Genomic DNA, 25951 nt, shown 5'->3' with positions numbered 1-25951 from the left:
TTGAAGGCCCACGGCACGGTACGGTACGGCACGACCCACTATATATCGTGTTGTGCCTTAGGTCGTGTCGTTGGTTGTGCCATGGGCCGGCCTACGTGCTTTGTAAAAATATTGATATTTATAAATAATGGTAATTTTGATTTATTATTAATAATTATTATAAAAATATTTTATATTTTATATTTAGTGACATTTTGTATTTATATTAATTTAAAAAATATATAATCGCTATGAAATATAATAAAATAATGAGACATTAAAATATTAATTGAATTTCAACACTTTTTATTACTTATAAGTTATAATTAAATTGCAAATACAAACTTAGAAATTAAGATTAAAAATTATTATGTATCTTCATTTTCATTCATTTATAAATTCTTAAAATCTTCAAATATATCTTCAACAACACATTTTTTAATTTTTATTTTTTTCGTGCTGTACTATGTCGGCCCACATGCTTTTTTTAAGGCTCACGGCACGACCTACATATTTTCGTGCCGTGGGCCAACACAGCCCATTGTCGTCTCTACACTTGATCACTGCGGCCATCTAGCCATTGTCGCAATCGCCATCGCCACCACCACCACCACCGCCACAGCCAACCAACCACTATCACCATCGAGCCAAATTAATAAAATTTCAGGAAAATCCTATACATCTCAAATTTATCAACACCCTCTTTAATCCAAACCCACCCTAAACCCTCTAAATTTTCTTTCAATTCAAACAATCTTCATCACCAACAATCCAAACAACACAACACCAACAATCCCAACAAACTCTATCAAATTTATTTAAAGTAGTGGCTAGATCGGGCAACCATGATTTGACCACCTCTTGGTCGGAATGGGTTGCTAAACGACAACACCTTGGGGGAGTTAACTAGGTCGCGGTGACCAACGATTGTGAGAGGGTTGGTGGCCAGATCGTAGGCGCCNGCCTTGCCTTGTCTTTTTCAACTCTCCAACTAATATTCTGTAACTTAAACATACCTGTATCCACTTTAGAATTTCATCTACACAAAAAGGCTGCCTCAAAGTCCTTTTGACACCGTTTCCTTTATTTTTTTTTTTTTATTAACGAATGCATCTCTATGGCAAAATCACTTAACCGGTTAACCCTCAGTCGTGACATTTGTTGTAATACTCTTTTTGTTATTATTTATCTTGATGTAAATAAAATTTCAAAAATATGTATTTTAAGTAATATGTTAAAATTTTAAAATCTTAAATGATAGGTTGATAATACATATAAGATGCTATTTTGATTGCTTAATTTAAATTCATAAAAAATGAATTTTGTACGATGATCAAATATTTGTGACAATCCTCTTAATATAATTAGAGTAAACGCCTTTTTTCCACTCAAGGTTTGCCTTAATGATTTTTCCACCAAAGTTTATATTTTGTTTACTATTCACATTATACTTTTTGATTCGGCGATCAATAGAGAGCAAATTCGGTCTAGGATTTTGAATAGGAGATGTCAATGAGTATTTTAGTGTCGGGATTGATCAGAATCTAACTTGAGAAGGGTGATTGCGTGTTTCATAAAATTTTGATAATTGATGGGATTGACGAGAATAAAATTTGAGAGGTTTTAATACGTGATTATTGAATAAGAAAATGATAGTGGTGTGAAACTGCAAAGATGTCAAAATTGGTATAAACTTGAGGGGAAAAGACGGTATTTTGAAATTTTTTTTTTTATGGTGAAAAAGTCATTAAAGGGTGGGAAAAAATCGTTTATTCTGTATAATAATAATCCGGAAGGAACGGAATTATAACTCACAGTATCAGTACTGTTGGCAACGGTACTCGGAGGGGGCGCAGGCGCACTTTCATAAAGAAGAGTAGTGGGAGTCACGCGCTCCCACGACATGAAGGGAGGAAAGTCATATAAACGAAGCGGTCGAAGCCCACAATTTCTCCAATCCCTACTTTCACGTGACTTCACACTCAAAGTCCCACTACATATCTAATCCAGCTGCTCCGCAACAGCACATCGCCACCGTCCCCAGTTCCCTCCTTTTCCAAAACCCTACCAACACTGCAAATGTTACACAAATGACAACCAAAACGTCACCGTTGCTCTCCCTCCTTCTCCTCCTTTTCCTCTCTTCTACTGCCACAACCTCCGCCCAATATCCACCATTAACGAACTCACTTCTTCCATCCGACGCTGTTTCGTTACTTTCCTTCAAATCACAGGCCGACTCAGATAACAAGTTACTCTACGCGCTTAATGAGCGTTACGATTACTGCCAGTGGCAAGGCGTAAAATGCGCTCAAGGCCGGGTTGTGCGCTTCGTTCTTCCCGGTTACGGTCTCCGAGGCACTTTCCCTCCCAACACTTTAACTCGCCTCGACCAGCTCCGAGTCTTGAGTCTACCCAACAACTCGCTCACCGGTCCGGTTCCCGATTTATCTCCACTTGTTAACCTAAAGTCTCTTCTTTTAAGTCACAACTTCTTCTCCGGAACCTTCCCGCTTTCCATTCTATCGCTCGATAAACTTACTGCCCTTGATCTGTCTTATAATAATCTAACGGGTTTAATTCCAGTTAACTTGACCGGTCTAGACAGGTTATACTCTCTTAAGCTAGAGTGGAACCGGTTTAACGGAACGCTTCCACCCCTGAACCAATCATTTCTTGTAATGTTCAATGTTTCCGGTAATAATCTCAGTGGACCGATACCGTTGACGCCTACTTTGTCTCGGTTCGGCACGTCAGCGTTCTCATTGAATCCGGATCTCTGTGGTGAGGTTATTAACAAAGCTTGCAGTTCACGACCACCGTTCTTCGAATCACCGAACGCCACTTCCCCTCCTGCACCGCTCGGTCAAAGCGAGCAATCACGGGGAATAGAAGTTCTAACTCCGCCGTCCTCACCAACGCATCACAAGAAAACAGGTTTAATTATCGGGTTCAGCATCGGTTTTATCTTGTTATTTTCATCCGTGTTGTGTATTTTCTTAATGGTCAGAAGAAGAGGCAGCGAAAGAAGAAACACAAAAGAAACAGAAACGCAGTCGTTTGACAACACGAATACTTACCCTGAGCCAGAAACAACTTCAAGAATAGCTGTTGAAGAAAACAAGTTCCGAGTAGAAACAAAAGCGAACAAAATCCAAGTTGAAGAAATTTCAATATCACAGAGAGTGAAAAAGAGCGGGAGTTTAGTGTTTTGTGCCGATGAATCTGAAGTGTACAGTTTAGAGCAACTAATGAGAGCTTCGGCTGAGTTGCTAGGCAGAGGAACCGTTGGGACAACATACAAAGCCGTACTTGACAACCAGCTGATCGTGACAGTTAAAAGACTTGATGCTTCAAAGACCGCCATTACCAGCGCTGAAGTGTTCGAGCAACATATGGATGTTGTCGGTGAGCTTAGGCACCCCAATTTAGTGCCCATTCGAGCTTATTTTCAAGCTAAAGGAGAGAGGCTTCTTATCTATGATTATCAACCAAATGGTAGTCTCTTCAATCTCATTCACGGTACGTATGAAATTTTCTTCCTTTGGTTTTTCTTTACTCAGTGAGTCAGGGAGCTCCCGAGTTGACTGTAGTTATTTCTGCTTGGCGTGGGAAATTTAGACAAATTAGCGGAAATGCAAGTGTAATTGCGTTTCTGACGTGGCCACTGTGCCCGGAAGAGTGGTATGTGTTTGTGACGTGGAGTGATGTTATTGGTTGAGGAGGAAGCATTCTTGACCATAGGCTAAGATATGGTGATGAGTCGTGATGAGTGTCGCAGCTTTTTAGAATTTAAGACTTTTGGACCCAATTCCATTGTTGATTGCACCCATGCCGACAGTCACGGCATCGTTTTCTATAATGAAAATGAAAAAGTATTGGGACACACCCACCCACACAATGCTCGCTAATGAATAATGACCAAAATTTGAAATAAATAGTTGACTTGACCTTTGTTGCTTAGGGTCAAGTTTTCTTCTGTTCTGGCTGAGGTTTCATGTTAACTAACCCCTTTGATTTTGTTGTATGAGATTAATGAGAATAGTTGTTCTTATAGTAGCAGGTTGATCGTTGTCCAATATTAATTAACCACGTTTCATATTCTTTACAACTAAGAAGAAGTTGAAAATGTGATAGGTTCAAGATCAACAAGGGCAAAGCCTCTTCATTGGACATCATGCTTAAAGATAGCAGAGGATGTGGCACAGGGCCTTGCTTATATCCATCAAGTATCAAGGCTTGTTCATGGCAACTTGAAATCCTCCAATGTCATCCTTGGAGCTGACTTTGAGGCTTGCCTCACAGACTATTGCATCTCCATCCTTGCAGACTCTTCTTCTGTTGAAGATCCCGATGCTGCAGCCTATAAAGCGCCTGAGACTCGCAAGTCCATCCGCCAAGCCACCCCCAAGTCGGATGTCTATGCTTTTGGGGTCCTCTTACTGGAGCTTTTGACGGGTAAACACCCGTCACAACATCCGTTCCTTGCGCCCCATGATATGCTTCATTGGGTCAGAACAACGAGGGACGACGATGGTGGGGATGGTGACCAACTTGGAATACTTACTGAGGTTGCTAGTGTTTGTAGCTTGACGTCACCGGAACAAAGACCGGCAATGTGGCAAGTGTTGAAGATGATTCAGGAGTTAAAGGAGACTGTAATGGCGGAAGACAACGCAACTTTTGGTTACTCATAGTCATTTTCTACATCGAAAAGATTGGGGTACATTAAAGAAAATCAAAACTTGGAGGGGACATCATCTGTAATTTTGGATTTGAAGTATTCGCCCCAAAGCTAAGTTGGAAAATCTTACTAGACTTCCTGAGGCCTAGCTGGAGGTTGAGTTTTATCAGTACAGAAAATAGATTGAATTCATCTTTTGCAATCTCGTATATGTATCATAAATTTGTGAAAGCAGCTTTTCTTTTCCTTTCTTTTTCCCATTGTTTTCAGTTCTCACATTGGCTTTAAACGAAAGTTTCACCGTTTAAATTTAATTATGGTCGTCAAATGTCAAATACTCAAATGTACCCAAAAAGAAGTCTTAGCTTAAACAAATCGGCCAATTCTACTACCTGAATTCTTTCTTTTCAAATTCGGGTACTCTAAATACATTCTAAAATTTAAATATTAATTTTTTTTAAATTATTCCTTCGGACTGGGAAAGAAATAATTAATAAGGATGAACGTTTACGTAAGAAAACATTATAAAATTTTGACAGTCAGAAAGCAGGTGCGGTGGAGGTGATGAGTAGGAGGCATGTCTTCTGAGTTCTGACAGCTGAACCATGGCCATGGGAATTGCCCAAGTGGTGCGGCAGGTGTCAAGTGTGTAATTGTTCAACTAACAAAATTCAGGTGGGAAATCTTAATTTATTACGAGTAATTCTACGCCTATAAATAAATTTATTATTATAATAAATTTATTTGTAGAACGAAAGAGTGAATTTGTTTTTTATTTCACTTTTATTTATTTTTTATCATTTTATTTTATATTAAAAATTTATTTGTAAGTGTACTATTATTGTTATAAATTATTTATATTTGTGCTTTCTTATATCTCATCGAAACCTTAAAGTGATTAAGAATTTTGTGTTTACCCATCTCAGACGTCCAGAGTCGGCCCGGGCCCAACTACAACTAAAAGACAGACGCAAATTTGATATTGGATTATTGAACAGGCCGATTTAGGCCTCACACGCTACGAATTTGAGTGGTTAAGCCCTTATAAACTAATCTCATAAATTCTCTTTTTATACTTTTAGGTGGATATTCTCAGTTTTTTGTTAATAAATTTCCTAAAATTCAAAATTTATTATCAAAAAACTGAGAGCTGCCACGTAGAGATTATAAGAGAGAGTTTATGAGATTAGACTGTGAACCGATCTTTATTAATATAATAATAATACACAGCAAGGAGTTGAGTTAACAAAATAAAAGAAAGATGGATTCAAGTGAGACAAATGAGACATATAGGGCTTAATTTTAATATGTGATATTAGCTTTCCCATAACTGGAAACGTGATGAATGAATTTTACAAGCATTACAAGGCCTTTTGTGGCCTACAAACCGCATCACATAAGCCAACCCAAACCATTAGATTTGGAGCACGTTGGCACTAATCTAAGGGTCATTAGTAAGGCACATGTAAGCTGCTATGCAAGTTGATAAACTATAATGGGAGCTGTCTCTTTGGTGGAATTGGAAAGCCACCCAAATTGCACTTATAGACTTATAGTGTTATACAAAATACTTCTATTATTTTTAAAATAGGAGCTCAGATTTTAAAAATATGCCCCATAAGAGCTCCACCATGGTAGATGGAAGCAACAAGTTCATGATTGACATAAATCTTGACAGTAAGGCGCAAGCTGGTTCGCAGATATTCTCAGATTAATTGAGCACAATTAAAACATAGATAAGGCACAAACTAATGAGCTCATACTCTTATAAAGAAAACAATTCTTACAATAATATGTACAAAAAAAAACTGAGAAAAAAATAATAATAATTTGAAAGCTCGATGTTGCACAAAACTATTGACTTAGCAAGAGAATTTCTTCCCTTTCATTATAACTAACAAAACCTTAAAAAGAATACAACAAAATACATTATCACATCTACAACATATGCAACGATTCTTAGTCACCCTTTTGCTACTTTCTGTATCTTCATGTGAACCCACCAGCCTCACAAGATGCTCTCAATTATCACTATAAAACTTGAAGATAACATCACCTGAGTCGCGCAAATTGCAATCTAACGTGTCAATAGTCAATACCATTACACAATGGAAGCACCAACCTCCTCTTCCCTATTCACAACATGTCTGCATCCAAGTGAAAGAAAAAAGACTATCAACTTAAGTTATGTTTTCAAGTTTTCTTGCTCAGAAATGTCAACATTAATGAATATGACTGCAAATGGAGCTGCCCTGGTTGAAAAACAAATATTGGAGGTCAAATGTATTAGCCACTCAAGATGGCAGATTCCAATTTCTTTTAAGGGAATAGTTATGAAAATTGTCATGGATTTCTGTTTTTCAAATTATGCAACAAATCATGCAGTCAGCTAATTAATTAACAAATCTACACAGCAGGCTGGAACTGAACCAGCTCTACTTTGAAATCATCAGGAGTAGCAAATTAATGAATTCCAATGAAGCATGAATGAAGTTTCAGTGCTACTATTGAGGTCAATAAAACACCAAAACAGCAAGAGGAAGATTACCTGCAGTTATTCTTGTTATCACTCGGCCATAGGTCAGATCTTATATAGCAATCTAGATGTATATACAGGAAAAAGAGAGCTGGTGAAGATGAGGTTGTCATGTTATATCACATCTATTAGAGCCTGTTGACGGGGCCTTGACCTCATGATTGTCTCATCACTGTGCTTGATCCATTCTGAGAGTTTCCAAGGCTTCTGCCACTTCCATTTGAACTGAAGTAGCCACTGATGATGGCTCCTCTTCCACCTCCACAGTTTACCAGTTTGACCTACGGTAGCCAGTTTCTTCATTGACAAGTGGCCAACTGGAACCATCTGCATTCACAATCACCTCTACTTTGTTGATCAGGCCGAAAGACCAAATCAAAATGAAACCATTGAGCAGAAAAATTACCTTTCTTGTTTGGTCTAAGAATGCTGCTGACCCTTTAACTGACCCATTAGCAATGCCAGGTGTAAATTTGAGTTGTTTTGGTGCTGGAAGTGACACTGGAGATAAGGGTCCACTCATTTCGTCCACAAAGTGTTTTGATGAATTGCGTGAGTTCCCCTGTAGATTGCCCTTCAAAAGTATAAGAACAATAACCAAAACTAAAAATAGGAGTTCAAAGACAATTTTGTCAAAAAAGTACAGCAGTTTTCATTAGAGTGCCTCAAAAACATTAGTCTCGTATTTCAGGATTGTCTCAAATGAACAAAAGCACCAAGTTAGAAGGTAAATGGTACTGTCAATATTTTAACCCAGATTAGGATGCTATATTGAGCTTGGTATTTTCATACTATATCATCAATTGCAAAGAAAGATACTAATTTCTTCTACCAGCTTACATGAGAACATTTTCCAATATATAAATAATAAACTGAGAACTGTTGGGCAGATATCTCACCGAAGGTGGTGTAGCCAAGGCAATGGCAACAGCTTGCTCTCTGATCTTTTGCTCCTTAATGAGTTCTTTTCTCTGGGCTTCACTTTGCTGTAATAAAGCTACAAGCTCATTTAGTTGCTCTTTGATGTCTTTAATTTCCATATCTTTTTCCCACAACTGGCACCTGTTGAAAGATGAGTACTGAAAGTATTAACACTCGAGAAATCACTAATATTTACAAAAGATATCAGCTCTATTTACAGTTGCTCACAGTTGATTCCAACCACTGAAACCAAAATCCAGATGTCATATAGGGTCAGAACGTGACAAAGCCGAGGATTTTTCTTATGTAAAATGGTTCTCAAAGTACATTAATGCATTTATATATTTAAAATGGCCAGATAGCAAGGAAAGAAGATTAAATTTTCTTGCAGTTTGCAGCCTGAAAAAAAATGTTGGAACATCCTAAACTAGGGAGATTTAAAATCTTGCACTCTGGTAAACAACACAAGACTCAAAACAGCAATTTAAAGGTATACAGAAGACAAGAAACCATGAATCATAATTGTCAACATCACTGGAGAAATCAAAGAAATGGAAGAATATATAGGAGATTCATATCAACAATTAGCTATGGAATGTTTTGATTCTTATGTTGATAATAAGAATAAATTCAAGCAGGAATGGAAGTGTTTGTACAAAAAGGATGCATGAAAATAGGTTTTCGCAGTTTCTTATTTATTAGCTTGTAACAATTTTCTTTTTTTTTTTGGGGTTAAACCACAAGAGTTTATTCTTTTCTATTCAACTATTCATAACGGATCATAAAAAAGATACTTAAAATAACTACACTTATCAGATAAAAATCGTGCAAAATTGCACGAATAACAAGTAAAAATAAAATCATTCATATTCTCACTAGTCACTAGGTTAGTTAATACCTTGTTTGTGCAGCAACATTAAACATATACTGAAGCAAGTACTTAGCATCTCCCATAGAGCGCAAATGGTTCCAACGCCCACGACCAATTAAGGAACGCTCTCTTTCCTCTGCCTCTGAAAGTTGTGAAGCCATCGCCATGAGTGCATTTGAAGACATGCTCAGCATGTTCTCCAGAGAAGCCATTCTAGCCATTCTTGCATTTGGTGATAAGGATAACAATCTAAATGGTTATTAAACACAACTAGTAAGCAGAATAGAATTTATTCCTTGTAGAAGTTAAGACATTGCTATAGTTCAATAATTATTGCTATTATAAAGTATATGGCTAAAGTAAAGGTCTCAGCATTTTCGGTGTAACAGTACACAACATATGGGAGGAAAAAAAAGTTCATAAAGAGAAAAATAGCAGATCAGATACCTGGACTGTCCATTTTTCCCTCTCTGGGGACTATGGCCATTTAATGACAACTGTTCCACTTGTTTCAATACAGATAACTCCTGTGCCAATGCAGCTTGCCTGTAAGAGTTGTAAAAATTTTAGAAATTCATAAACAATTTTGACAGGTTAAAAATAGCAAATATAAGAAGAAAAAAGGGCCCAAAACATACACTTGGCTTTGCTTCTCATATTTAAAACGAACTTCATGCACATTCACCGTGACTTCTAGCTCGTGGTCAAGCCACTTTTGGAGAGATTTTTCATTGCTCTAAAAAACAAAAACAGAATTAAAAATTTCCTGTCATTATCTCTGTATCATAATTAGTAATAAATTCTCCAATGAGACACCTTCAGATGGCTCCAGGTTGGGTTTCAAACTGTTCAGGCCAGTTGTTTTCGGGTTAAGAAAAAAAACGAAAAATACAAATGGTTAGTAAGTCAACTAAACCAACCTATGAACCCTGTTATATGGTTGATTGTCTAAATATTTTTTTTAAAACACAATTTTCTCTGGTCAGGAAACCTAACCAACCACAACCAATCAGGCTGCTGGATATGAAAAGTCTTTGACTAATCAAGGTTAACATGCAGCAGTATGAGGACTGTTAAGTGTAAATTGTGTACCTGTCCATTTGGTGTATGTCCATTGGAATTAACTGAAAGACATAACATCAAAATTAGGAAATAAGCAAAGACTGAATGATTACAAAACAAAAAGAAAATGATATTCACCTGAGCTGTCACGTGTAGATGACTTGCGGGCTTCCAGCAACTCCTTTAGCCTTTTGGTAGCCATTGCCGCCTCCTCAGTCTTTCTTTGAAGAACCTGTAAGAAGAAGTGCAATGATCAGAAACAGTATGAATCTCTATGACTGCATCTCACAGAATCAACAGAAGACACAGACGCAACATGTGTTGTAATCAAAGATGAAAACACTTGAGTTTGACTTTCTTTAGGCAGAAAGAAATACTTCTATGATTGCATCTCAATGGTGTCACTTTTTCAGAGTTTCCAGGCTGATTCTAACTCTTGTTCACCTATATATATTCTGTCAATTTCATACTTGATGATTTTCACTTATTTTTAACAGAGGTTTGGTTAATTACAGTTTGAGTGTACCTTCTTCATCTTCTATTTGCAAAGTTCAATTCTTTTTCTTTTTCCCACCTTTTCAAAAAAAATTCTTGGTCATATTACTTTTACATCTTTTATCCTATTGTTTTGACCTCATACTTACCTTACTATTTGTCAAAAGAAAGAGAAGAATGGTGTCATCTAATTATCTCTATCTTTTCCATCAGCTTTTACCCTAAGGCTGAACCGGATCAATCCTCACTCACAGTGCCATAATGTTGCCTAAACACTAATATAACTAGGTCAGAATAAAGCTATGACTGGATGTCCAGTGATTAACATTTCAAAGATCATTAATCATCCAAATCCCACGGGAATATTGGTTCAGATCAATAGCCAATCTAAATCCAAGATATATAAAAGTCTGGCACCAAATCCCACTTGAACCCTGTATTTGAAAAGCAAAAAAAGGTGCACCAATATTTTTCACAGTGGACCAACCAAGAGATCTACACATAGGATAAAAGCCCCATGTACTGAACTAGAAACTGGGGATCCATAAAAAGTTTCTTTTTTTTTTTTCTCTTTTACTGCCCAAAACTTCCCTGACCTCTTCTTAGCGTTCATAAAGTTCTAAACTAATTTGTGCTATATAATGTCTTGACCTCTTGACGAAACCAAAGGTCTTACCCATTCAACCCAATCTTCAGGGTTGCAGATCAGCAAAACACTAATGAGTATTCTTTCCATTAGATAGACATTACAATACAGAATCATGACACACGTTATCAAACAATTGCAAGAAATGATTCTTTTACCATTTTCTGGCGTTGATTCAGTGCTTCAAGTTTATGTCGCTCATATTCATTTCTCCTTCCCTCCTTCTTGAGCTGTTTCAGAAATATGAAAATATAATTGTGGTCAAGAAATATTCATACAAAATGCAAAACACAACATAAAAGAATTCAGCACGATTAAAATTTAAAAAGAAATTCAAGATCACGGCAATCAAAATTATAGAAACATGATTCCAAATATCATTACGATCAAGAAGAATGATCAGGTCAACAAAAGCACTGGAAATTTTCTACAAATGATTTAGAAAGTGAAGATAAAAACATTGTAATGGCTTCAGTTTCAGTTTTAAAGAAAAAAGAATATTCTAGTCTCTTTTGCTGGAACATTTAATCGGGAATTATTTATCACAATTGATCTATTATGTGTTTCGTGTGTCATGTGTCACTCCAATAAGCACATTATGAATTTCCAAACCACATGCAATGAGAATCTGTCCAAAAGAAATGGACTTCAAATGAAAGCAGAGACTTAGTTGCAAAGTTAAAACACTTCTTTTTACCAGAAATCTTGACTTAGTGATGTCTTACAATACATTGTGAAGCATGATTTTTGAAACAGAAAATCCATGGCATTTGAAAATACTTAAAACATTTGACAACTAAAATTTATTGTAGTAAATCACCTGAAGCAATTCCTTCTCTCTAGAGGCCTTCCATTGTCGAAATTGCTCCGATTCTTGTTTTATCTTATGTTGCAACTGAACCTGCAATGCAATGAAAAAGCAGAAATATCCCAACATCATAAATATTGTGGTCACTTGTGTAGTTGATCTAAACTTGGTAAAAGCACCAAAAATAAAGCCAACCTTTTGAGCCTTGATATACTGAATTTCAGCCTGCAACCGCTTTGCTGCTTCATCGCTTTTTTGTTTTTGCTTTAAAAGCTCAACCTGGCTTTCTTCTTTCTTCTTAAGTTCTAAAATCTGAATTTGACAATGAAATTAGACAGCAATTAAGCAAGAAATCAAGTTCATGGCAATAGATTGATAACTAAATAAAAGATATTCTCACCTGTGCCTCAAGTGATTTTAATTTCTGAGCATGAATATCTTGCGTTTTGTTCATATGGCCATCAGAATTAGCAGCAAGGTTCTCTACTTCAGTCAACAAACGGTCTCTCTCTTGCTGTGACAGTACTATATAACATCAGCAATTGAAGTGAAGGTGTATTTAATAACTGAAATGGAATAATTTCCGACTTAACCTGCACAATCCTTTTCTCTTCTTCGAGTTCCATGATTTTCTTCCCAAAGTGCTGCTTGAGTGCTTGAGGGTCAATCCCTCCAAAGAGTTTCATCTCAGACTACATTGAATTAAAAACGGCAGGGCAGATGTTAGATTAAAGGTTTTGGATTAAACTCTGTTAATTAAACTCTGAGTGCATTTTCGGATGATTTATAAAGACTAACAGAAAATTAAACGTTCATGTTATAAGGTGCTTTGGGAGCAATGACATTGTATGGCTGGCCACAGGAACAATATATGCTCGGTGATTACTACACCAGTTCCATATACAATATGTTTGTCATCATTAGCAACTTAGTTCAACCAAAAACCAAGATGAAGTAGGATATGATAACTAAAATCCCAACAAATACCTTGGGTTGCAATTCTCTATAATCAGAACCCTACTTTTGGATATAACTAACTTTTGTGGCTCCTAATGCGGAAAAAAGCTTAAATTAATGGAAATTGAGGAACCAAAAGGTAATTGAGGAACCAAAAGGTAGTAATGATTTCCCAAGATATCCAATACATAATACTGAAAATCTAGGGGCAACAGATGTCATTCAACAATATTGGTTATGCATGCACACTTAATCCTTTTTTATAGGCTACAGCCATAGAGGTAATGTAGAATGTTTTTAATGATGCAAATGTGAGCAATTCTAAGACACATGTTCAGGCATATCCAAACTTGTCATTACCTTTTAAACTTTTTGTGCAGACCAACATTATAAATCATGTGATGAATTCCTAGGTACATACCAATTTCAATTTCTCATGTAAACATAATTTGAGGTTCAAAGTGTTCTCTTTCAAGTCTACAAATAAACAATAAATATATACAAATAATTTTACGATTGCGGATAAATCAAAAACCTCTTTCTGCTCCAAACGCTTGTTCAACTCATTCAATTCTTTATCCATGGTACTTCGCCGAAGTGCATGCTCCAATTCTTTTGCTACTTCTTCCATTTCCCCAGAATTTCCATCTGCATAAATGGCAATTTTGCCCAAATTCAGTAAAAAAGAAAAAGAAGAAAAAAGACAGGGAGTGACATGATAAATTACAGTTTTAATAGATAGAGCCATCACCAAGATGATGTGGCACATCAGACACACCCACTCAATAAACCCCATCCAAAACAGTAGTAGTATCAAAAGCAAATATTTAGGGGGCGAGCAATGAAACTTTACCAAAATAAATAAAAGGAAAAGCCAATAGTGTTCCATGCTTTATCTACAGGAAATACTGCTAAAGTTCATTCACTTTCACTTACAGTATCTATAATCTAAAGTGGTCTTTATTACAAAATAAATAGAGTAATATCACACATTCCAGCTTCATCAATTGTTAGGACATTTGCATATGTATTATTTGTCACATTATCTCATTATCCACAAGTCAATGCAATTAAAGTTTCACCTCAGTTCAGATAAAGAAGTTGGGATCCATAGTATTACTCAAATTAATTGGTGGTTCACCTGATGTGACTTCATCCATTTGGTAGTCAGATGAGTCCATACTCCGAAAGCCCCTCTTAAGACCATCGCTTTTGACAATACAGCCAGGACCTTCCTGAAATATATAAAAGGAACAGTAGACATAATAATCATCCAACATCATGATAAATATGTCACTGAACTAATAACGTAAACATAAAATAAATAAATAAATTGTATTAGTATTAAAGTGTATGATTGTCATTCAAATTAATACAAGGGGTGGAAATTTGAGAAAACATCAGGAAGGAGAAAAGAACTGATAAACAACTGTAGTTTCTCTTGACATACTTGAGCATCAATTTCACTGTCCCCCACAACTGCACGTCTGCTGCGATATTCATGAAGTTCTCGACAAAGGTCTTCATTGGTAGCCTCCAGCCAAGCAATTCTATCTTTGAGAACCTATTCAACCAAAAACATTATGTGCACCATCAAACAAACCCAACGGTATCTTCACATAGAGGAAGAAACAACTAACTTTGAGCAAAGATAGATTATAGAAGGCTTGATACCTGCACTGTATCTGATGGAGATTCTCCAGCACGAGCACCAAGTTCAGCTTGTAAGAACTTTAGCTGCTGACGCATCTTTTGCATCTCATTGGATATTAAATCTCTATTAACCTGTACAATAAAAAAAATAAAGAAAGAAAAGAAAAGCTTTTTTCATTGTGAAAAAGATATATGGAACTTAAAACTAGATCAAGTTTCCCAATCTATAAATTGCAGTCTAGGGAGCATAACTAACAAGACATGAAAAAGTCAAATGCAAAAACTCACAACAGGTTTATTCTGAATATTACGAGCACGGTTTGCATATTTCAGAGTGTTAAGACTTTCCTCAGCATTGATGTCAGCAGGACTTACACAAGCTATAAAAAGAGTAACATTCGCAGTATATAAGGAAACGAAAAAAGAACATATAATTTCAAAACTTGAAGTTACAAGCATAAAATCCCAATTGACAATCAAAGGATCGCTTAAACATTTACCTATCATGACAGTTTTGCTGTTCCCACCAAGCGAATCCTGCCAAAAAACATATGTAAACGTAAATCAGAAAGTTCTTGAAAAAGAATAAAACAAACCAAAAAGAGAACAAACTTCCATTAACTAGTACTTCATCACTTCATAAATCATAGTAGATCATGGTGCATTTATTACAGGCCAGAAGAAAAGATCAAAAACAAGTATCAGCTAAAGGCCTAAACAATGAAGAAATAGCAGATACTCAGCCTTGATACGGATGAGGACAGTTTTATATATATATATAAAAGATAAACAAGAAGATAGAAGTTCACAGTTTTGAAACAGATATTAGACAAATACTCATGAGTATGTGCTATTAGACAATATACCATTAAGATCTAACAAAGCATCAGATAGTAGAGAAGAAGCCAGATTTAATTAGATTTTTATGAGGCTGAATGATCCTATTTAATGTATGTTAGATTTGATGTATCTGCTGAAGACAACTATATGTATGTTACTTATAATATGACTGATAGAGATAGAGCTAGAGCGAAACATAAACTTGTATGATTTAAATATCAGGTCATCACTTAATATGCTAACATCAGCATTGAGATTTAGCAAGTAAATTATACTCTTAAACTGCTCAATCAACACATCAACACATAGTAATCATACCTGTAAGAGTCGAGTCAATTTACTGTCTCGGTATGGAACATGCACACCCTCTTTCCGCTTTTTCTCATCTCCTAGTGCGCTGATGACATTACCAAGTGCAAGAAGTCCTCTGTTAATATGAATACCTGTAAGGTAATAGAAAAAGTGTTAATCATCATTATCATTAGCACAAATAGAAATACAATAAGAGATAAGTAGATATACCAACCTTCTTTCAAACGTAGACCGTCAGAACCTGTTCTCTTAGCTCGTTCTGATCCAGCAAGATCAACCAAATGCAGCTTTGCACAGAAATATTCTTCACCCATATCTTCATCTGGAGTGTCATTATCAGGAGAAACTGAATGGACTTTACGCATCTGTTCTAATGTGATTGTGAAGATTGCATGGGACCGACTTTTATACACATGCAGAGGAATCACATGCCCCATCAGATTATGAAGATTCATTAATTAGTTATAACAATGAAATCTGCCCTTCCTAGTAGAATTTAAATTATTTTCTTTTTTACAAAAATAAACTAAAATAATTGCAAGTTTCAGCAACAACAATATCAAATTTTTTTTTTATAATATTGCACTGGAAAATGAATTCAGGTAGTAGAATTGCCAATCTCAAGTCAAGACCACTACATAAACATCATTATCTTAAACAAAATGATGCTTGCAATCATGGTGTCCAACTTAGTTTACCATAATACAAATCCACTAGTATTTTGTTTATGAAGCCTCCTCTTTTGTTAAATAGTCATGTACCCATGGTCAAACATAGAGGTGCTGCTGTGAAAATCTGGGAAGGACTAGAAAGCAAATACAATGTCTAGATAATTGTATAAAGGAAAGATGGTGATCTATGCTAGAGCTAAATTTCCTCGACAACAATATTCTTTAACACACAATCAAAATTAACACCCTCAAACCGGAAATAAGTAGACTGCACTCCTGTCAGAATTTTCTAGGATGGAAAGAAAAGATTGAATTTCCTAGGTTTACCTGGATTGGTTGTTCATATTTGTACTTCCCGTTGCCCGGCTTAATGATCCTTGCTCCAGGCAAGCAGCCATTTCTTGTAAAGTATTAATGGCAACTTCAGTTGATCCTGCTAGTGTTATGACTCCATTTGATGATTCACGAATTTGTATTGGAGGCCTTCCAGGAACATTAACTTTCCCAGAGTGTCCATTAGTAATCACTGACTTATTCACAGATACAGAATCCAGCAAGTCCCTCACTTCTTCCTTGAAAATCTTCAGATTCAAAACCTCTAATTAATCCTCAGCAATGAATTTTAAAACACAAGAAAGAGCAGTCTTGAACGAAAATAAAGGAGCCAGCCATCACATTCTAGCTTGAAACTAATAGCTTCAAAACTGAAGCAAAATAATAATGATAATAATTATACAGTGAAAGTACCTCAATGAAGGCAACATGTAATTGGAACTCTGTTTGATGTCTCAATGTATCAATTTTATTGAATAATGCATTCATTACTTGAGGAATCAATCCTGTCTGAGTACCTTCTTTAAGGCCAGTACCCATGGTGTATGTTTTGCCAGATCCTGTCTGCAACATTTGTACATGTCAACTGTAATAAAAGCTTCTGCAAACATAAGGCAATTTTGTACAGAGTAGATATTATTACCTGACCATAAGCAAGCACGGTAGCATTATATCCTTGGAATAAACCCTCAACAAGAGGAGCCGCACATTCTTCAAACATGGCAGAGGACGGAGAGCCACCATTTCCATAGACATGATCAAACGTGAAGGAATGTGTGCCAATTTGTACCTGCGGCACACCCGTTACCATTTTAAGTAACTCGTGATAGTAGCTAGAAAACCACAAAGGTATATCAAAATTTGATGTATTCACATGAATTTACATAAGTTTCATCGAAGAATGCAGACCTTTCAGCTTCAATTATTGTAATTAGCATGATTTTTGAACAATTCAGTTTCGACTTGACTTCCAGAGTCTTATTAAACTGGAAACAATCTTCTTATTAATAGTGAGATTGGATATTGTAAACCAATTATTAAATTGCCCTCACAGTTTAAGCTAAAATATCCAGCACTTTCGTTTAAGCTAACACAAAAGCAGCTAAGTGGAATATTTATGCATGGATAATCAAGCATATTTGACTAAGAAACAACAAGATGATTTCCGTCATAAAATAAGCTTCAAAAAAAATGAGAATGCAATAGAATTGTTTAATTCTTAAGAAAATAGCTGAAAACACAATCGATTTAGTTAATCGGAAATGAAATTGTGAAGTGGTGAAGTCACCTGAGGCTTTCCAGGCGTAACAGTAACACATTCTTTACAACCTTGGGCACGTTCATCGCCAATTAAGGGACGTATGTGAACGGCAACCTTAACACTACAATTCTCTGATGATGTTTCCATGATGTGTGATAAAAGTAAGAGAGAAAGAAACTCAGAAACAGACAAAGATAGTTTGATTAATTTAGCAGGGAAAAATTAATCGCATTGTCTAATCAGTTGAGATTAGGATGAAGGAAAACGATGCAGCAACAGAAGAGCAAAGAAGCTTGGGTTTTAACAGAGAGAGGTAAAAGAAAAGAAAGTGGTGGTGGTTGTTGTTGTTGTTGTTGTTGCTGGTGGTTTGGTAACTGAGAAAGTGGAAGCTGAAGCTAGGCGCGGATTAGGCTTTTGTTTGAAAATTAAGGAGAAGAAGTAAGTAACCGCAAGATAGAAGAAGGATATCAACATTCAACAACTACTGATTGAATACTATCATTTTCATTTTCCTTGTGCTTCACTCTCTCTCAACTCTCTCTATTCTTTTTCAGTCTGACTGACCATGCTTTACTGTTAGGTGTACTTTGTTGTGCTTATGCTGTTTCTTTTTACCATTATGCCCTTCCGCTCTGGGCTCCACCCTCCAAAGTCCACAGGCTAATTAATTTATTAGTTCTTTTCGGGAAAAAGAATGATTATTGTATTTCCCTAATTAATATTCACACGCTTTTTAGGCGGAAAATTATACCATTTCTTGTCCTATTAAATCATTATTTCTAATAGATCTATAAATATAATTAACAATTAATTTACACATATGACTGAAAAAAATCGCACGGATCTGACATTTATCCCGATCTTATTAAAAAAAATAGTAGATTTCATTTATTATGTCTGGTGTTTTTTGGGTTCATTCATTACATGAGTACAGTTTGGTAATAGACACAACTGTCCTTGTTGTTTTCCTTCATTGAACACGTTCTCTACGGGTTGTTCTGGCATTAAATTACAAGACCAAAATTCTGCGATTGTAGCATGATAAATTAATAAGAATATTAAAGATGGATTAACCACTATTACGTTACTTGATAATAGAAGATAACAAAGGGAGGTTCTCTAAATTCATCAGTTTGAATCTTTCATACTTTAATAAGGGTGACAACTGAAAGATTATTAATTATTCAATTATTTTTTCAAAATCCTAAGAGATGATATATATATATATATATATTAAAGATCGATTTACGAAAAGGTAATATGAGATTAAGAAAATATTTGACAAACCACGTAACAATGATAGAAATTTAAAAATGGATTTTAGTTTGTTATAACTAATAGAATTCATAAAGAAGTCTTGTTATTTTATATGCATATTGGGATTGACTGCCAGTCGTCCTTTCAAGGAGCCACTGGAATTTGTGCAAGAATAAAAAAGAGTTGGTAACTAATTATCATTCACCTGCTCACTATTTTAGAATTAAGTAATTTTAAAAATATGTTGCAAGATTCGTTACCAAAAAATAAAATAAAAAATGAAAGAGTTTGAAAGCGTTAAACCTAGGCTGGCAATGCTGGACGGTGAAATAGAGAGGCAGAGAAGAAGTAAAGGGCAAAAAAGAACCGAAAGCGATAGCCATATAGCACAAATAAGCCATTGGGGCCTACCTCACATGGCATCTCTACAGCCAGGTGGTCCTACTCACTGTCACACACCACCGGGTACTACTTTGTTATTGGTAAGTTTCAGTTTTTCTCTTTTCTGTTATTCTGTTTCTGCCCGGCCACGGTTAAACACAAGCTTTACATGCTGTACGTTTGTTGAATTATTATTCCTTACTTCACTACAAATACCAACTCACCGATAAGGCCAAAATATGCAACCAACTCCCGCAAATCAACGACTTTGTTTAGATCATCAATTTTGAATTATGTTGAAAAAGCCATCACTGAACCAACGGTTCAATCAAGACTTTTAGATATATTATCCAAAAAGTCTTGATTTTAACCCATTTCAGTTATTAATAGAGGTTTTCATTATTGGAATTCATCTAACTATCAATTTTAAGGTCTGAGAAATTAGTTAAGGTGTATACAAGCTCACTCAAATACCCTGATTAGCAAAAAAATAAATTCTATTGAAAAGTCTTTTGATTTTATTTTGGTGCCTAAAAATAATTTTGTTTAGTAGTTGAACCATGAAAATTAAATCTAAAGTTATACTTTCTCTTTTTTTAATATAAATCACATTGCTTGAAGCGTGGATTCTGGTAACATTTTAAGTCAAGCAAACTGCCCCACGAAAAATGACTGGCTAGGTACCTTTTACTTCAATCTTCTTTGTCTAGAAGAAATTCTAATTAACCTCAAAGTTTCCCTTAATCTGAATACCTAATCCTCAATTTATACTTCATTCGACCGTTAGCTAAAGCAACCTCAGAAAGTTGACCACTTATATGACTTGAAATAGTCAAATACATTTTGTTTTAGATTAGCTAGTTTAAGTGATGTAATGTAATTAGTTTAACAGATTAATATAATCTGGTTGTTAAAATGTCTTGGTCTGCACCAACCTTATTTCTGCCAAAAAAATAATATGAAATTAAGAAATAATTTGTGGGTTTAAGGTCGGCTTGAGAAAAAAAAAATAATAATAATAAAACAATTGTTTATTTTGCCGGTGAGTTGAGAAGTCATGATTTTGCAACGTTGATGGGAGGGTTTGTTAGGCTGTTATAAAATGATAAGATTTAAGAATTAAGAATGGCTTCAATTGCAGGGAAATGATATATGCATCCACTTAAATCATTCCTTTACTAGAAAGCAATTTACACACTATTAATAGTCCATTTTGACTGAGCGTTACATATAATTTCAAGAAAATGGTTTTCATGAGTTCATATACTGTATGAAATATCAAATATACACCAAAGGCAGTTTTTAGAGAATCTGAGTTTAATTCTGATGGAATTGGCGACTACTTCAACAATGAAGGATTCGCTAATAAGGGACGATGCACACATGGCTTCTAAAAGGGTTTGATTTATACAATCTCTCATTGTTTACGCAACATGTTCCTGAAAATTTGAAAAAGTTGGTCAGATTTTCTACTAAACTATTGATAATACTTTCTTTTTGACCCTAAGTTACTAAGTTTCAGGAATAGAGATTGGTGCTCATAATGTTGATGCATGTTGAAGTGAGATTAAGAATTGAGTATTTATCATGTGCAGCCATTTGGTCCAACTGTAAAAGGTATCCAATGCCATTCTTTTAGTAACACTTAGGTATGTGTGAAACATGGGAAAGATCAAAAGTGACAATAAAATTTTCATCTCTGTCAGAAATACATTTATATATCTGGACTCTTATTAAATTTTGCAGTGATCACTCGGTAACTGCAAAGCTAATAGAGCTGTGGTCCATCTCCAAGGCAAAACTTGGGAAAAACCAGAGTTTGGCTCCATTTAATTTGTTACATAGAAGAATGGAGATTATACAATACTCTTTATTCTTGCTTCTCTGTTCTTTCCCAATATTTCCCTTTCTGAGAAAAAAGAATGCAATGGTGCGGTGCCTTCAGCTCATGTGGGTCTTTTCTTCACATGCATGTTCCCACTTTTTGATCCGATCATTCTCATTGAGTTTACTAGCTTTTATTCAGTGTCAATGATATCTTGGGCTCCCTGGGATCCAATAAGATCTAATTAGGACCTTATAAGTTAGTTTGACACTTTGACTCAGACAAACACTCTCTAAATGAATCAAAAGCTGTAGTCTCGAAAAGTGGGCATCCTATTGCGATGTATATGAATGATGAATTATAATGTAGATTAATGATGGGTATGGTCCTCTGAGTCTGAAGCCAAGCCAAAACAAAACCACCCCGGTTATTATTGCTTTAGTTTTGCTTAACTTTTATTCTGAATGACATTTTTTGTCTTAGAGATCAATGCAATGTCTCCAAGCTTTATAATGCTCAGAGCTTTTATCTTTCTTTTTCCCTCTTTCCAGCCCAGCTTTGAAGATTCACAAACAGATGCATGTGCACCGCTTCCTCTTCTCATCAGTATGCATAAATTACCCTAAAGCACTGGGGTACCATTACCACTTTTGCATTCGACTTTTCTTTATCGTTTTCATCCTCAAAAACCCCATTTTATTGGCTGCCGAGTTTCTGTTCTGATAACAAAGTTTGAGTTCAACGGCTTTATCCCAGCTTCGGTTATTCAAGAAATCAGGAGTTCTACAGCTGTCCATACGGATAATTAGAAACTTTACAATATGGACTCATTTCTGCACATCAAGTGATACATTTCAACTACTATATATTAAGATAAAGTTCTAGCATGATGAGTGATGACAAAATATATACAGAAAACATCTTTTAATTCCAGTCTTTGCAAGAATCATATAGCCATAATACAATAATTAAGGTTTTCTTAGGCATATATCCATAATCTCCTGGGCCCTTCATTTATTCAATAAAATATAATGAAGCATTTGAGTGTTGATAATATCATGTGTTATTTTCATTAAAAAATTTAGAGTTAACGACTTTTTCTCCCCCAAATAATGATTTAATTATATTTTTCTACCCACAGACTTTTAAAATATCACTTTATTACTCAAATTTATATTCACGTGGCGAACAAAGAGTAAACTTAGTCCAAACTGTTGGGGCTTTTAAAAATTGGAGGCTGATGAATCTTTTAGTGGTGGTTGGGATTGATTGAAATTTGACTTAGGATGGGCGACTGCACAAACTCTAATTGCTTGATTGTCAAAGATTAACAAGGTCGATGGAAGTAGGGTTTGAAGGGTTTTGATAAGTGATGATCGGAGAAAAGAATAGTGATAGTGTGAGGTCGCAATTGATGCTGAAATAAAAAATGGAATATAAATTTACGTAATAAAGTGATAATTTAAAAATCTATGGGTAAGAAAGTGTCATTAATCCACATTATTTGGGTGGAAAAAAAGTCGTTTACTCTAATTTTTATTCAAATAAGGTAGGACCTTAAGCATTTGTTTTGTTGTCGTCTTATCAAGAGAGAGACATGATTTTATTTTTAGTCAAGATTTTTTTAATTCATTACTCAATTACTCAAATGTCTTACAAATCTAATGGTGGGAAAAAAAGAATTTATTTAAAAAAAAATTAATTAATTAATTAATGTACTTGAATATGAGCATCACATCATTAAGGTGATTGATTATCCTCAAAAACATGAATCTTTTAACATATTGACTGTGACATTATTTGCTTAAAATGATCAAGTTGAAAGCTAGCTAACACCTAATTAAAACCTTATCTTGGTGGGTCTTACAAGCAATAATGCGTTTGATCTGTACATGAAATATTTTTTCATAACATAAGATGATATCCAAATTAGTGGTCAAATAACTTTAGAGCTCATCGGCCAACTTCATTTGTCATTATCACTTTGTAAGAGTGGCTGCAATTTCAAGAGTAAAAGTTTTACAACTATTTTTCCTCTTTTTTCCCATCTCATTTTTCCACCAATTGGATGTTGTAACATCAAATTTTTCGATTCTTTAAATCTGACTCTAAAAAAAGGAGTTAATTTTTTTCTTTTTATAGTTTTATTAATTCATATAATTGAATTTCTTGTTAAAAGAAAAAAAAAAAATTGGATCTAATCCCAATTCTTGGTTTTTTTTTTTTTTTTTTTTTTTTAACCCAGCAGTTGAGGCCAATTTACATGCATCTCAATTAATTCTTGAGATCCATTAAATACCTTACAAATTCAAAAGACTAGATAAGCCATAATGTTATTGTGGTAGATTGACCCAAGATTTGAACTCGGAACTCAAGGAATGGAACAAACCTCCTTGACCGCCAAATCAACCCCTTAGGGTCTGCTTGAGAGTTTGATGGTAGCGGTTATAAGGGTAAACCATCGTAGCGATTTTGAGGGTAAACTACCGTAGCGGTTTTGAGGGGTTTTTAGTAGTGGTTTTTAAAACACCCAACTTGTGCTTGGGAGTTTATTTTCCAACGGTTTTGACAGTATTTTAAAATGATAAATTTACATATATACCCATAAAAATACCTCAACTTCAATCAATATTTAGGAGTTTTTTTTTTTCAATTACCAATACTTAGTATCAAAGTTCCTTCCAAGTTTAATTTATTTGTAAGTTCTTTCATTGTATATTATTTAATTCATCACACAATCATTCGAAATCTGTCATTTTAAGAGAATAAATATGTTGCCACAATGATGGACTTCGCAAATTATCAATATAACAACAACAACAACATTTCTAAAAAACAGTTTTTTGTTCTTTTCTTCAATCAATGAAGCAAAGCCATCAAAAACAATTTTTATTTAACAAATTGACAAGGATTCAATCAATCACCTAAACGCAAATAGAAAGAATCAAATAGAGGAAAAACCACCTAATTTTGTAAAACAACTGATAAAGAAATGCAATTAAATTGTATGCAGCCTGCAGAGGAGTTTACCAGATTAAAAGAACAAAAAGTTGAAGGGGAAAATGAAGAAGAAAGAAAGAAAAACCTTCATATCTCTAATGAAGGATTAGAAAGCCTAAGATAAAATATTCAAAAGCATTGTAACAATCATCTAAAGATTGAAGATTGAATGGGGTTTGAAGAAATTTTTAAACCAGCAAATGGATTATTGTATATGAATAATAGTGGAAATAGGTTTTTTTGGGATAAAATTTTTAAACCAGCCAAAACACCCTAATTTTGGTTGTTTTATAAACTCTTTAAAAATACACTACATTGGTTTTGGAGGGTTTTTAAACCAGTCAAAACTAATTCATAAAAAATCTGGCAAGTAATAGTTTTTAAACACCTCAAAACCAGTCTAATTAAAAATCTCCCAAAACTAGTGAAAAAAAAACTCTCAAGCAGACACTTAAAGTTAGTTCCAAGTTATTTAAAGTTTACTTGCTTTTTTTATTAACATGACACGTCATGATCTCACTGGCTTCTAAAGATAAGAAAATGAATGCAATTAATATTGAAATTCTCCTAAGATTCCTTGAGCTTAATTATGATTCATTTTCTTAGAATGATATGTCTCAATTTCATTGGCTTTCCTAAGATCATGAATCTTTTCCCATTGTTATATTTTATAAGGGATATCTTAATCAACTCTAATCGTGATTAGTATAGCTTGCGATCACAAAGGTCCACTAACGCGAGGATTTGAGTTTTTATAAGTGCAGAATGTAATTAGCAAAAATTCTATTTGAGTTTAAGTTGGGCCATCCCAGCCCACTATAACGAGGCCATGTATAAAACAAGGGTAAAAGTCATCCAACTTCATTACACCCATCTTGTTTGAAAAACTATTAATTACCCCCACATTGAGTCTTGGCATTATTTAACGATGGACTCTAGCCCTTCCAAATCCAACAAACGTAGAAATTCGACTTATTGTTGGTAACAGCATATATTAACATTTTTTAATCTCCAACAAATTGTAAAACAAAACTACAATGTAGAATATCCAAGAATTATATGTAATAAGCATCTTTGTCTTTCTAATAAGCATCCCACAACAATTTTTTTTTTTTTTAAAAAAAAAAGTGTTTAATCAGATTTATTTTCCAAACCAAAAGGGTGTGTGTTGATGCTTGATTTTAGCACAAACGACCTCGCACATGAAAAGTGCTAAGAGAGTCTTAGAAAGTACATGTGAATAATTATATAAGTTAAGTATGGAGTACTATTACCACAGTAGCATGCAAAAACGTAAAGTAAATGAGACAAGTAAGGTTTTATAGTAGTTTGGATGCTTAAAGTGAATCACACATCCACTGTTTTCTTACATAATAGTGAGTTCTTGGTTATTAGCCAAGATTACAAGAGGTCACAAACTGCGATATGAGTTACAAGTATTTGGTGGTCACAAACTGCG

At 34.9% G+C, this 25951-nt stretch overlaps 2 protein-coding genes across 2 annotated transcripts; one reads left to right on the top strand and one right to left on the bottom strand.

Annotated features, from left to right (window-relative positions):
* Positions 1-1934: 1934 nt before the first annotated feature.
* LOC116128700 (probable inactive receptor kinase At5g67200) lies at positions 1935-4915 on the top strand. Its single transcript, XM_031414455.1, has 2 exons — positions 1935-3501; positions 4117-4915. The coding sequence occupies exons 1-2, from the start codon at positions 2070-2072 to the stop codon at positions 4674-4676; spliced, it is 1992 nt and encodes a 663-aa protein (XP_031270315.1). The 5' UTR covers positions 1935-2069; the 3' UTR covers positions 4677-4915.
* Positions 4916-6728: 1813 nt separating this feature from the next.
* LOC116128701 (kinesin-like protein KIN-4A) lies at positions 6729-18382 on the bottom strand. Its single transcript, XM_031414456.1, has 26 exons — positions 18057-18382; positions 17412-17558; positions 17183-17332; positions 16763-17016; positions 15979-16166; positions 15771-15895; positions 15113-15149; positions 14901-14992; positions 14634-14744; positions 14410-14523; positions 14101-14194; positions 13495-13607; positions 12596-12694; positions 12403-12516; positions 12198-12314; positions 12015-12095; positions 11353-11424; positions 10192-10285; positions 10084-10115; positions 9630-9727; positions 9439-9537; positions 9019-9240; positions 8099-8261; positions 7606-7761; positions 7212-7526; positions 6729-6810 (listed from the first exon to the last, which is right to left on the bottom strand). The coding sequence occupies exons 1-25, from the start codon at positions 18174-18176 to the stop codon at positions 7314-7316; spliced, it is 3105 nt and encodes a 1034-aa protein (XP_031270316.1). The 5' UTR covers positions 18177-18382; the 3' UTR covers positions 6729-6810; positions 7212-7313.
* Positions 18383-25951: the final 7569 nt, after the last annotated feature.

This window comes from Pistacia vera, unplaced genomic scaffold, assembly GCF_008641045.1.
Source record: "Pistacia vera cultivar Batoury unplaced genomic scaffold, PisVer_v2 Contig201, whole genome shotgun sequence".
In the NCBI taxonomy this organism is placed as follows: Eukaryota; Viridiplantae; Streptophyta; class Magnoliopsida; order Sapindales; family Anacardiaceae; genus Pistacia; species Pistacia vera.
This window is presented reverse-complemented; position numbering and strand designations above follow the sequence as displayed.

What these genes read in the sequence shown, in the direction of transcription:
- LOC116128700 (XM_031414455.1), top strand. Translation starts at nt 2,070, where the DNA reads ATGACAACCAAAACGTCACCGTTGCTCTCCCTCCTTCTCCTCCTTTTC. An exon ending in TCTCTTCAATCTCATTCACG is followed by an intron (nt 3,502 to 4,116) that starts GTACGTATGAAA and finishes AAAATGTGATAG; the next exon opens with GTTCAAGATCAACAAGGGCA.
- LOC116128701 (XM_031414456.1), bottom strand. Translation starts at nt 18,176, where the DNA reads ATGGAAACATCATCAGAGAATTGTAGTGTTAAGGTTGCCGTTCACATA. An exon ending in AAGAGAAAAGGATTGTGCAG is followed by an intron (nt 12,517 to 12,595) that starts GTTAAGTCGGAA and finishes GTACTGTCACAG; the next exon opens with CAAGAGAGAGACCGTTTGTT. An exon ending in CCTTGGCTACACCACCTTCG is followed by an intron (nt 7,762 to 8,098) that starts GTGAGATATCTG and finishes GGCAATCTACAG; the next exon opens with GGGAACTCACGCAATTCATC.